The sequence below is a fragment of the Mastomys coucha genome, unplaced genomic scaffold (genome assembly GCF_008632895.1).
Source record: "Mastomys coucha isolate ucsf_1 unplaced genomic scaffold, UCSF_Mcou_1 pScaffold14, whole genome shotgun sequence".
Classification (NCBI taxonomy): domain Eukaryota; kingdom Metazoa; phylum Chordata; class Mammalia; order Rodentia; family Muridae; genus Mastomys; species Mastomys coucha.
The window spans coordinates 49,860,908-49,874,307 of record NW_022196896.1 but is presented as its reverse complement, the minus strand read 5'-3'; the positions used below and the strand labels follow the sequence as shown (position 1 = coordinate 49,874,307).

At 42.5% G+C, this 13,400-nt stretch overlaps 1 protein-coding gene across 1 annotated transcript in view; it reads right to left on the bottom strand.

The window, feature by feature from the left end:
* Positions 1–13,400, bottom strand: part of Efhc1 (EF-hand domain containing 1) — a 52,598-nt gene that overhangs the window by 17,421 nt on the left and 21,777 nt on the right. The window contains exons 6-9 of the mRNA XM_031366981.1: positions 9,046–9,266; positions 7,000–7,140; positions 3,203–3,416; positions 2,500–2,647 (exon numbers count right to left, since the gene is read on the bottom strand). Of these exons, the coding sequence (XP_031222841.1) occupies positions 2,500–2,647; positions 3,203–3,416; positions 7,000–7,140; positions 9,046–9,266 (724 nt within the window). The remainder of the gene's footprint in view (positions 1–2,499; positions 2,648–3,202; positions 3,417–6,999; positions 7,141–9,045; positions 9,267–13,400) is intronic.

Sequence of the window (13,400 nt, the reverse complement as noted above, 5' to 3'; positions counted from 1 at the left end):
TGCTGCTTCCTGCCTCCATGCCTGCTGCTTCCTGCTGCTTCCTGCCTCCATGCCTGCTGCTTCCTGCTACTTCCTGCTTCCTGTTTCCTTCGGTGCTTCCCTCACCCCCACAATAAACTCTCACCATCTGGAACCACAAGCCTAAATAAACCCTTCTATAAATTGCTTGGTTATAGCATCTTCCCCCAGCAACAGTGAAATGACTGATATAGGCCTGCAGTATTTTTGTAAATTACGAATGGTCTGAGATTAACTTGTTTTAGGAACATTGTACTAGAGAAACAGTGCTTCTAACAGCGCCAGCTTCTCTCCATTTATTTGCTAAATGTCATCCTCTCTCACATAATTCAGCAATTCTGCCCACCTCTTGCACATCTGTCAGTTCCTTCCCCCACAGAATCTTAACAGGCGCTAACACCTTTTCTGTTGTTTGAGATAGGGTTTTGCCTGTGATGGCCTCGAATTTACAGTAGCTCTGCCTTGGCCTCCAGGGAGACTGAATCAAAGGCAGGCAGCTTTTGTATTTTTTGCATTTTTTGCTCGTATTTTTTTTCCATCTTAAACCAAATACAAACTGTGATGAATCTCCTCACCAAAGCCCTCGCTTCCCTGCTTAATGCCAGCTCATCCTTGATCCTATTTTATCTCCTAAATATAAAATATATCCCCAACCCAAATCTCCACCACACTCCTCTACAAACTCCTTTACCCGTACTCCCCATTGTCCACATCTCAGTTGGTGGAAGTCCTTCCTGCTGCTCAGGCCCCAATCTTAGAATCCTCTTGAAGTCCTCTGATTCCCTCACATCCCGTATAGCTTATCTTTCATCACATTGGCTCAGCCAATCAGATCATATCCCTCATGCTCAGCAGCCATCCCCACAGTATTGTTTTATATATATGTATATATATATACATATATGAAACATATATATGTATATAGTGTATATGAGTGCTCTTCATGCCAGAAGAAGGCATCAGATCACAGTATAGATGGTTGTGAACCACCATGTGGTTGCTGGGAATTGAACTCAGGACCTCTGGAAGAGCAAGCAACCAGGGCTCTTAACCGCTGAGCCATCTCTTCAGCCCCTTATTTACTTATTTTTTTCTTCTCTAATATATTACATCCTGGCCACACTTTCCCCTCCCTCCCCTGTTTCTAATCTCCCTCCTGATCTCTCTTTCTCTCCCTTCCCTTTTACTCCCTCTCAATCTCATGTAGCTCAGGCTGGCCTCAGACTCCCCATGTAGCTAAGGCTGGCCTTCAAACTTTTGAACCTCCTGCCTGTACCTCCCTAATGCTAGAATTAGCTATGCACCAGCACATGTGGCTCTGACTGGATTATCAATGCAGCAGGCAGGGTTGCCTTTAAAGTGTATGTCAAACCCTGCTGCTCTTTTACTCACAAATTCCAACGGATCTCTGCTTCATTCAGAAAAAAAGTTGGTACCTTTCCCAAATCCCAGAGGGGTTTATGGCATCTAGCTCCTTGTTGATTTTTTTTTCATTAATTTTTAAAATTTCAGCACATATCCCTCTTCCTCTCACTTTCTCACCCCAGCCACTCTCTCTGTTCTTGCCAGTGCCTTGCACATGCTCGGCTGAGCATGCTAACTGGCAGGCCTCTGTGCTCAACCTGAAAATCCCCTCTACACATGGAACCAGGGATCTCCCTTCCCTTCAAGGGTTTGCCCTCAAGGTGTCTCCCCTCCCACCAAGCAAGTGCAAACCACTGCCAACCTCAACAAAGGCTTGCCACCCACAATTTCTTTAGTATTGGAGGGCATTTATCATGGATTGTACTGTATGGCAAACTCATGTTACTCTCTATCAACTCTGGTTTACGTCAGTCCAGAAAGATAGCGGTTTCTTATCTATTTTGATAAAATCAGTGGCCAAGTGATAACATCTGAAGTAGACGTGACCGGCATTCATTCAATAACTGTTGGCTACAGGGATAAAAACTGGAAGACTTCTACAATTGTAGTTATTATGTTGAGCCCAAAGAATCTTCCTTGTCTGCCCAGCTTCTACTAGGTGAAGGAAATTTGGAATTCTAAACCGTGATTAGGCATTTATTTCGACAAGAATTATTTTCTAGTGGGGGATGTAGAGATGGCTCAGCGGGTCAGAGTGCTTGCTGCATGAGCATGTGGGTCTGAGGAGCCCAGGTCCCAGCACCTACATAAAAACCAAACCAAACCAAACCAAACCAAACCCCTGGGTGTGGCTGCACCATCAACTCTAGTGATGTGGGGAGCAGAAAGATCATTGACTGCTTGTTCACTTTCTAGACTTAGCGGGACACTGTACCTCAAAGAAAGAAGGCAGAGAGTGATAGAACAGGATACTTAATGGTCTTCTCTGGCCTCTGCACATGGGTGAATGAGCATGAGCACCCGTGCACACATGTGCAGACATACGACATACCCATACAATCACAGAGAGAAGTTGCTTTCTAGTGTCAAGTCTTGACCTTAGATAGTCAGACATACCTTTCCGATTCTGGTGCGGGAAGATCCTGCTTCCGGAGACGGTTTTGGATTGAGGCGAGGGCTTCTGGTGAATACTGCGAAGCATTGCTCTCCATGTACTTTAAAACATACTCATCTGTATCGAGGATGACAAACCGATGGCCAAACACTGAGAAGAGAGGGGCACCACGCATAGTTCAGTTTTGTTTCTCTCATGCACTCACGAGCAAAATAATGCCAACCCTCTAGAAATAAGTCCACAGTTTAGCATCTGTGACCTGGACTAGTGAATTGTTTTGGCTTTTGGAGACAAGGTCTCTCTACAAAGCCCTGGCTGTCCTAGAAGTCACTATATAGACCAGGTTGGCCTTGAATAGAGACCCACCTGCCTCTAAAGTTCTTTGATTAAAGTTGTGTTTTTACCACATCTGGCCAGACTAGTGAGTTTTGAGCAGCTTTACACATTAATGTGCAGTGGTTTCCTTGGGTTCTATCTAATGAATGAAGGTGATATAAACAACAATGTAGTATCAACAAGTGACTTATCGTTTCATTGACAAGCAAGGAGATTAAGAAATGGTAGCATGAATACAGTCATATTAGTATCATCTTAGTCAGAACACAATCAAATACCTCTTATAAGGCTTAAGAATGCAGTAAATCACAGCTATGAAGAATCCATTCTCCAGGGCAACAGGGAACTCTGAACTATGTGTAGGCTTACCCTCAATCACAGCACCGATATAGAAGTCACTTGGTCCGTAGTAAATGGGGTTGTCAACTGGAGAGAATGCTTTAATAACTTTAGTCCTGCCCAGGAATTTGCCCCCAATGATCCCAGAATTTCGAACAGGTGGCTCAAAGATACTGATCATATCTGTGGCAAGAAAGTAGGAGAAGACAAATCGACGGTCTTTGTCTTCTGGGATAGGGGATTCCTAGAAAGATGAAGGAAAGAAAATACCAAGGTTTATGATCTTTCTAGGGATGCCTAAATGAAACCAAGCTGGATTCATATAAACGTGCCATGTATTGAGAGTCCAGGCTGGGACAGACAGGCTTCATCTTAGGAAGGCGTCTTAAGGGAAGCCATCCTAACTGAACTCCAGTTGACTGCTGCCTTGTGGGAGTGTAGATCCAGTGTTAATAGATCTTCTAGTTTTGGAGAAGAAGAACTCCTGGGGTTTCTATTTAAGAACCTTTGGCTTTACAATGTTGACTTGAGAGTCCAAAGACGGAAAGGGAGGAAGTGCTTTGGCGATTACAAAAGGATGCATCTCCATCCATGAAAGGATACAGCAGAGCAACACAAGAGCCAGACACCAGGAAGAACTGCTGCAGGCTGAGTGTAGCTCCAGCCACATGGCTCCTCAGTAGGGGGAGAAGGCTCAACTGAAAGGTGAGCCCAGCAACCTGACAAACTCACAGCCTTCAAAAGTAGTCCCCACGTCAGGGGCAGTGGCTGGGCACAATTTTGAGGATCTGTGGTGGCACAGGCCTTTAAGTCCAGCACTCTAGAGACAGAGGCAGGTGGATCTCTATGAGTTTGAGGCCAGCCTGGTCTACAGAGCTAGTTCCAGGACAGCCAGGGTAACAAAAAGAAACTCTGTCTTGAAACCAAACCAAACCAACACAAAATGATAGTAACTGAGCTACAGGGGGAGTGGGGGATGGGGGGGGCTGAGAACAGGAGATAGTAACTGAGCTATGGGGGGTGGGCGCTGAGGACAGAGAACAGACAACAGTCAGCTTGTCATAGGCTCAGTAGGAGAGACCGCTCCAATGAGCAGTTGTGGAGAGCCAGAGGGATAGGTGTTGACAAATCAAAAAAGGGAAGCTTAAGGTAAGAGGTTCAACTGAGGCAGAAAAGCGTACAGGGAAAAATAGCTCTACCCCTACAAGGCTCATCAACTGTGAAAGTCTTGAGTTTCAGGTCAGGGGATGGATGAACATCCGGGGTCACCTATCTGCCGTGAGGGTCACTGCTGGAGAGTCCCAGAGCTCTGACATTCCAGGGAACTGTACGTACATCCAAAACTGGATCCCTTCCACAAAATGACTGTATTCATTTTGTTGCTGTGATAAAACACCATAAACAAGGCAGCTTATAGAAGGGTTTGTTTGGGGCTCATGGTTCTACAGTATGAGAGTCATGATGATGGAGCAGGAGGAGATGGGGCAGACGGAGCAGCAGCTGCTGAGGGCTCACATCTCTATCCACAAGCAAGAGGAAAACAACTAGGAATGGCCAGTTGCTTTTAAAAGCCAAAACCCCATCCCCACCCTGCTGTGACACACTTCCTTCCAGCTAGACTGAACCTCCTAACCCTCCCCCAAAGGCACCAGCAAGGAGGGGGAGCAAGTATTCGAATATTCATTACCATTAGTACTGAGTTATGCCATTCAAACCACCACAGTGGCCAATGTTTAGCAATCTGGGAAGCATGGGCAGGTCTTCTGCCAGTACTGGCTCAACACTGTGCAGTGGGTGCCTTCTCTACTCCTAAAGTGCTTAGAACCCACCTATAGCTACAGTATTACTTACCCTGGGCTTATACTGGATTCCTTCTCCCTTATACTGCTCTGCCTAGAAACTCCCGAACAAGGCTGGGCATAAAGTGTGCTGGCAGTCTTGTCTCCTTGCTCCTGATACCAGACAGAGGTTTCTCAACATTTCACCACTCTGTATGCAGTTTACCATGGGGTTTGTAGGTGTATTTTGTAAGACTAAGACAATTCCTTTACTCTCTGTTTCTTATATTTTTGGTTGTGAGCCTAGCCTTTAACGGCTGAGCCATCTCTCCAGCCCTACTCTCTGTTTCTTAAGAGATTTGTTTTAAAATGGGATGGATTGATCTTTTAACAAATGTTTTGCAAATGTTTTTTCAATTTCGTCCTCAAAATATATTTCAAAACTTAAAATTTGGAGGGAGAGCGGGGTTGTTTTTATTCTCTGTTGCAATCGTCAACCTTGCTTCTTATCTCCTTAAATGTGATGAACACATTTTTTTAAGCTTGAGTTTTATTTTGAACTTACATTTTTTTCTAAGCTTCACTTTAAAATACTTTTGCTATGTATCAAGGGAAGTGTGTATAGAGCTAGAGTATTGGAGGCTCAGGAGTTAAGAGGACTGGTTGTTTTTCCAGAAGACCTGGGTTTGATTTCCAGTATCCACACAGTGACTCACAACCTGTGGTGGTTTCAATAAGCTTGGCCCTGGTCTGTGGGAAGCAGCAGTATTAGGAGGTGTGGCCTTATAGGAGGAGGTGTGGCCTTGTAGGAGGAGGTGTGGCCTTGTTGGAGGAAGTATGTCAGTGTCAGGGTGGGATTCGAGGACCTTTACTTAAGCTCTGTCCAGGGAAGAAGGGAGAGTCTACTCCTGGCTGCCTTGGAATCAAGATGCAGAACTCTCAGTTCCTTCTCCGCACCATGTCTGCCTGGACACTGCTTCCTGCCATGATGATAATGGACTGAACTTCTGAAACTGTAAGCCAGCCCCAACCAAATGACTGCCTTTATCAGTTGCTTTGGTCATGGTGTTTTTTCACAGCAATGGAAACCCTAACTAAGACACAACCTTCACAACCACCTGTTACTCCACTTGTAGGATGTGACACTTATCTTCTAGCCTCCTGGGCACAAGACACACACGTGGTATATTGTGTGTGTTGGGGACGGGGGGTGTCCCTGTAGGTCTTGTGGACAGCAGGAAAATGGTCCACAAAGAGGCAAAAATAAAACTCCGTTCAGCCCAACTCAGACACCAGTTTTGGGCCAAAACTTCAAGAGCCTCATGCCAATTCATTTATTTTAGCCATATTTAAGCACACCACAATTTTGGAAGAAAGTTTTCTGATAAGAATTAACTCAGTCCCGTGAGTACAACAAAGCTCAAGATATGTTTACATTAAAGTTCTTTACAGAGTACATATGGCTTTGACTCTAAGGTTGGTTCTGTTGACTTAGAAGCAATTCTCAAGATAGGGGGTCTAGGGAGAATGTCAGGTAAACATAATAGTCTGTGAGAAGTCAGGATTTGGCTTGGCTCTAAGATAGCACAGAAGTCACTTAGGCTGTTGTGAAGTACAAAGATGAGTTTTATGGCCTAGCAGTAATGCTCCAGGGTTTAGAGGGAAATTGCCTGGAAGAAGCAAAGCCTAAATTCTGGGGAATACAAGTGGAGCCTGGATCAATAGGTTGTAAACTACATTCCCAACATTCCCAGGGGAAGACAGGTCAAGCAGCTCTTTGCTCTCTACAGTGCATGAAGTGCATGCAGGCAAAACATTCATACCCATAAAGTAATTTTTAAAAATGTCAAAAGGCAGTATCTATTGAACTAGCCCAATTCAACTTTTTATACTTAACATACAATGTATCCAATGTCGTGATCACAGCGAGTTCTAAAATCGGTAAGACAGTTTCTGCTATTCAGGAAATAGACTCTGGAAAGGTCTGTCAACACACAAATGACTCGAGTATGTGACACACATCTGCAGCTGCTTAACTGAGGCACTCACCAGAGCTGCCAGGTAGCGGAGCACCTTGTTGTCGTTCACCAGCATTTTAACGATATCTTTTCTGGGAGCTTTGGGAATGAGAGCAAAACAGTTCTGAACAGAGTCTTCAATTAGTCCATAGCCATTATAAGGAGGCAACTCCTGGAGATAAAACAAGAAGAAAAGTGGCTGGGATTCGAATTCCACTAGAGGTCACCGCGAGTGTCTTCTTAAAGGTCGGCCAGCTCAGAAACACTCAAAAGCAGCTTCTGAGGATCGCAAATTCATGGCCAACCTGGGTTATGTAATTAGAGCTCATCTCAAACACAAATGAATAAACATCCTCTTCTCAGCAAGTCACAAGACACATTAAAGAACTAGGAAGCTGGCACATTTAAAGGAAAAAAAAACCAAGCAGATGTTATCCATGAAGAAGATTCAAGGGAGTGTGTTTGACAATGGCTTTAAAACAGTGGTCTTAAAAATGATCCAAGAGGCCCTGCCCACAGGGTGATTCACCGAGGTGAAACCACTTGCCACACAAACCTCTCGACCTGAATTTGAACCCTGGAATCCACAGTGGAAGGAACCAACTCCCAAAAGTTCTCCCCTGACCTCCACACACATGCCACAGCACACATTCAAAACATAAAAAGAAATAAAGCACGCCAGTGGAGAATTCTATATGTAGCAAAGCTGTCCTTCAGAAATGAGGGACAAACTAAGGTTTTTCTAAATGAACCAAAGGTGTGTGGGTGGGGTGTGTGTGTGTGTGTGAATTACCACTGCATCTGATGGGCAAGCAGTATACAAAGTGAAAGGACATTAGACCATTCTCTAACTGTTCCATAACACCGAACACACAGAAGTTAATTGAGAGACATTATAAACTAATCTAAAGTAAGTAGTATAATAATGCTGGGTTGCAATGCCATATTTTCTCTTCTCCATAGTTTAAGAGAGCTAGAGATATAGATAGGTAGCAGAAGGCTTCTCTGCCATGTGCAACATCCCAGGTTTCATGGCCAGCATTAAAAACAAGACAAAACAAAAAAACCCTTCACAATGTGGGAAACTGATTGACTTAAAAGCAGTGGGGAAACCACTCGAATCTATAGAATATACTCTGAATTAATGCCATAGGAGTAGCTAAGATGGTATGTTATATGGCTTTGAACATGATTTAAAACTTGGAAAAAGCCAGGTGGTGGTGGCACACACCTTTAATCCCAGCATTCAGGAGGGAGAAGCAGGCAGATATCTGTGATTTTCACGCCAGCCTGGTCTAGAGATTGACCAGGACAACCAAGGCTACACAGGGAAACCTTGCTTCTAAAAGAAAATGGGAAAAAATTAAAATATCTTAAAACTACTACAAGCTTTGCTATAAAAGTAAACATTATGGCTGCCTAGTGACTATCAGAAGGAAGTTCGCTGGTCATCCTTCTGCTTGCTACCTTCCCACTCCTACAGAGAGAAACAGTGCCCACAAATGATAGGGCAGCCATTCTGAGAGCCGTTGCTTAGCCTTCAAAAGCAGAGGTTATATGCAGAACTATAGACACTTGGTCACTTGAAATATGTTATGGGCATCTTCCACTTTAATATGCTTTACTTTATCTTCTACAGACCTTACAAATTTCCACTAGTATGGATAGACAAGTTTTGTCAACCTCATTCTTCATCCTGCATAAAACATGTATTTCTTTATAGTCCTCAAAGCATATTTTGTAGACCAAAGATAAACAATACTCTAAGGAATTAGAATGACAACAGACAGCACCTCAGAAAGGTTATTCTAACAGGCTTTCTTGTGAACTGTATAAGAAAATTGCATTTTCATGAGACAAACACTAGGTACTGAAGATCTTTAAAATTGAGCAGATTATAAACCCTCATTATTGATGCTCTCTTTTGCTATCTCTAGACTGTGGATACTTGCATACAGTGATGGGCTCTGTATTTCTCCTTTTGTGAGTCTCTGTCATATAGAAGTCATCTGTCTTTACGGAGTTCTTCAGTGTCTACATCTTATTCTTACCACATTCAGGACTTCTGTCACATTACCTGTTTTACAGGAGGCGGCTCCTTCTTGGTCACATCAACTCGTGGTAAATCAGGCATTCCAAACTTGTCTTTGTAGAACTCTCGGGTGAACGGATCACAGTCATAAATGAAGAAGGTCCTCCCCAGGATGGTGAGTGGCTTCCCCACAATGAAGTCCTTGGCAGTGTACCATTCCAACACCTCTTGATCGGAGATTTCCAGCACACACTGCGGGAAATTCTCTAATAGGAGACAGGGTTGAAGGATGAAGGAATAAACAGGGGAAGAAAGCTTGACACGAGAGCCAAGTATTCTTGAGAGCTGCTCTGATTAAGGGTTGAGTACCTACTGATGACTGAGTACCACAGTCATCAGGCTGTGTTTTTCAATCTTGGACAGGATACACAAATAATATGCCAGATATCTTTCACAAAATCTCTCTTCTACACTCAGCTAGCACTATTATCACAAACTTCAAAGATCCACAGAATTAATACCTAGTCATATGAGGCCTATAAGAGAGAGTTGGTTCTGAAAGGGATCCAAAGAATTAATACCTAGTCATATGAGGCATATAAGAGAATTGGTTCCAGCTTGCCACCCAGTCTTCTACTCAACAATTATTAGGGATTATCTGCACACAAAGTGCACTGCTAACCACAAAGGTTACATAATTAATTGTGCAAAACCAACTCCTATTTTTGTGGAGAAAATATTCTGTTGAGATAGACACTAAATAAAAATAACACAGGTAATGGGCCGCTATCCACCTAATGATCATCACTGCTATGAATAGATCATAGCTTAGTCATACACATGAGGCAGGGACATTGATAATTAATGAGATGATTACAATAATCCACGTATGTAGGAATTACCTTCAAATACTGAATGAGTCGGCATTTGGGAACTAAGTCTGGTTTTATCAGTGCTTTTTAGAACTAAGGGTTGACTTATTTCAGATCAGCATGGCTTCTATGGACAACACCAAAGCCAGTCACTCTGGTGGGGTAGCACATTACATAACTGTAAACACAAAGCAGAAATGTATGGTCCCAGAAGCAGGGCATGATTCTCCTGACTGCTAATTGCTGAGATGGAAAGTTAAAAAAAAAAAAAAGGACAGAATTTCTAGGTTATGGTAAATAAATGCTCCCACAACAGCCCTTTCAGTTTCCAGCAGATCCATTTAAAACCATAAAAATTGTACATAGTAGCCAGGTGTGATGGCACACACGTTTAATTCCAGCACTTGGCATAATCCCAGAAAAGGCAGGTGGGTCTCTGTAAATTTGAGGCCAGCCTGGTCTACAAATTGAGTTACAGAACAGCCAGGGCTGTTACACTGAGAAACCCTATCTTGAACACACACCCCTCTCACAAATTGCACATATTAATGGGATGGTTTGATATGTATACATATTGTGTAGTGACTAAATCAGGTTATTAATCTGTTGATGTTTTATTTCTTTATGGTAAAAAGTCAAAATCTTTTGGTTTTCATTTTTTGTTTTTTTTCTTTTGTTCTATCTTGTCCTGGTTGAGACAGGGCCCTATTATGTAGCACTGCGTTTCCTTGAACTTATAGCCTTAGCCACCTGTAGGCTAGCACAGGCATGGCCTGGTGTGGCTGTCCTAGCTTTCTGAAATATACAGTATCTACTTGTCTATAGTCATGTTGCTGTGTAGTAGTATGAGTCAATTTCTTCCTGTCTCTACTACTTGTCCTCTCTACTTGTCTGTTCGTGTGTGTGTGTGTGTGTGTGTGTGTGTGTGTGTGTGTGTGTGCGCGCGCGCGCATGTGTGTTGTGTGTGTGTGTATGTGTTGCGTAGGTGTACATATTTACATGCATGCTTGTAGGTGCCCATTCATGTGTGTGTGCACTACCTACACTGGAGTCAACATTGGGGTCAAGGGTCAACAACAAGCGCCTATGTTGATTGCTCTCCACCTTATTTTTGAGACCAGGTCTCTCACTGAACCTGGAGGTAAGTAATTAACTGGGCTGCCTAACCAATGAGTTCTGGGAATCTGCCTGTTTCCTGCTACCACCACTGTCCAGCTCTGGGGTAAAGATAGGGTAAGCTGTTGCTCCCACCAGGTTTTTCTGTGGGTCCTTGAGATCCAAAGTTGGATTCTAAGTTTTACACAGCAGAAACCTTGCAGACTGAGCCATCTCCCCAGCTCCTCCCTGTCCAGCACTCTTCCCATCTTCTGAAAATCACTACTTAATACCCAACTTTCATGAGGATCAATGTTCTTCTCGTTTTCTTTCTGTTTTAAGGCAGGGTCTCACTAGGAAGGCCAGGCTGTCCTTGAATTGGTGATTCTCCTGCCTCGGCCTCCCAAGTGCTGTAATTACAGGTATGTGCCACTGAGCCTCAGCAAGATCAATTTCATACTCTATGCACAAGTGAGATCATGTAGTTATCTTTCTGTGCTTGGTTTATGCCACTCAACAAAATGATCTCCAATATTCTACACACGCTGGCACCTATGACAGGTTTCATTCTTTTTATGGAGGATTGGTATCTCACTATGCGGGTACCACATTTTTCTTTGTGCATTGGTTGATAGACACTTAGATTGTTTCTAGTTCTTAGATACTTTGAGTTGTATTGCATGAAACATACATGTACAGATACTTCTTATACATACCAATTTCATTTTCTTTGAATACACGTACGTACACACACACACACACACGTATAAACACACACACAGAGAGAGAGAGACAAAGACAGAGACAGAAACAGAGACAGAGAGGATTGATGGATGGTCTGGTTTTAATTTTTTGAGGAATCTCCATTCTGTTTTCCATAACATTTGTATTAATTTTCATTCCCACCAGCACCTTGTAGTCAGAACTACAGATGGTCATGTGTTGCTATTATGGGTGCTGGGAATAAAACCCAAGTCCTCTGAGAGAGCAACTCGTTTTCTTAACTGCTGGATCATCTCTCTAGCCCCCAATGAAACACTCTAATTATAGTTTTGAGCTCAGATTATATGTTTACTAATTTTGAACACTCATTCCTGTAACTGTTGGCCAAGTATCTTTTTAAAATTCATCTATCTATCTACCTATCTATCTATCTATCTATCTATCTACCTACCTACCATCTATCTATATCTATGTATATACATTTATTGTGGGATGTATACATGACAAGTGTGTAGAAGTCAAAGGACAGCCTGTGAGAGTCAGATCACTCCTTCTACCATGTGGGTCTCAGGGACTGGATTCAGGTTGTCAGGCTTGGCGGCAAGCTCCTTTAATTGCAGAGCCATCTTGTTGGCCCTGTATGCTTTTTTTTTTTTTTTTTTTTTTTTTTTTTTTTAATCACTGTTCATCCCGGTCTAGTTTCTATCCTTAACAGGATCACTTGCTGTTTGCCTGTCTGCCTGTCCATTTGTTTGGTTTTGCTACTGAGAATTTGCCCTTTAGCATTGCAGGTATTTTGGATACTAATCCCTTACAGAAGTTTAGTTTGCAATTTTCTTCCATTGAACATGTCTCTTCACCCTTTCTTTGTTTCCTTTGTAGAAACCTTTTAACTTCATAAAGCCCATTTGTGTGTGTGTGTGAGTGTGTGTGTGTGTATGTGTGTGTGTATATACATACATACATACATACATACATATATATATGTATGTTCCTAGACTTTTTTGGGATCTTGAAAAAAACAACAACAAAAACCAAACCTACCCTTTTCAGTTTCTTAAGTCATTTCCCCCTGTTTGTTAATGCCTGGCATTTACATCATTAATCTCTTTTGACTTAATTTTTGTAACTGGCAAAAAGAGAGTAACCATTCCCATCTTAGAGAAAGGTGTGTAGCCTTCTCCTCATTCAGTGTAATGCCAGGTTTATCATATGGGATCTTTATTTCACTGAAGTACAACATTCCTTCTAAATATAATTTGTCCAGTGATTTTATTAAGAAAGGATGTTGAATCCTATACAATGCGTTTTCTATGACTCCTGAGAAGGTCATGTGGTTTTAATGAAGAACTAGGGACTTGTTATTGGTCTGTTCATCTTTAAATATTTTCTTATGCTGATTCCATCTTGAAAGAGTTATATTGTCTGGAAGTCTGTCCAACTCTTCTAGAGATCTAATTTTAGCATCTATGTGTTCATAATGATCTCTAGTGAGCTTTTAAAAATATTTATTTTCTTTCTTTTCTTTTCTTTTTTTTTTATATTTGCTTTATTTACATGTAAACTTCTCCACTCCCAGTTTCCCCTCCAAAAAACAAAGAAACAAACAAAAACAACAAAAATAAGCCCCTGTTGCCTCCCCCTTCCCCATGCCTGCCACACAGCCCTCTCCCACTTTCTGGCCCTGGCATTCCCCTACACTGGGGCACA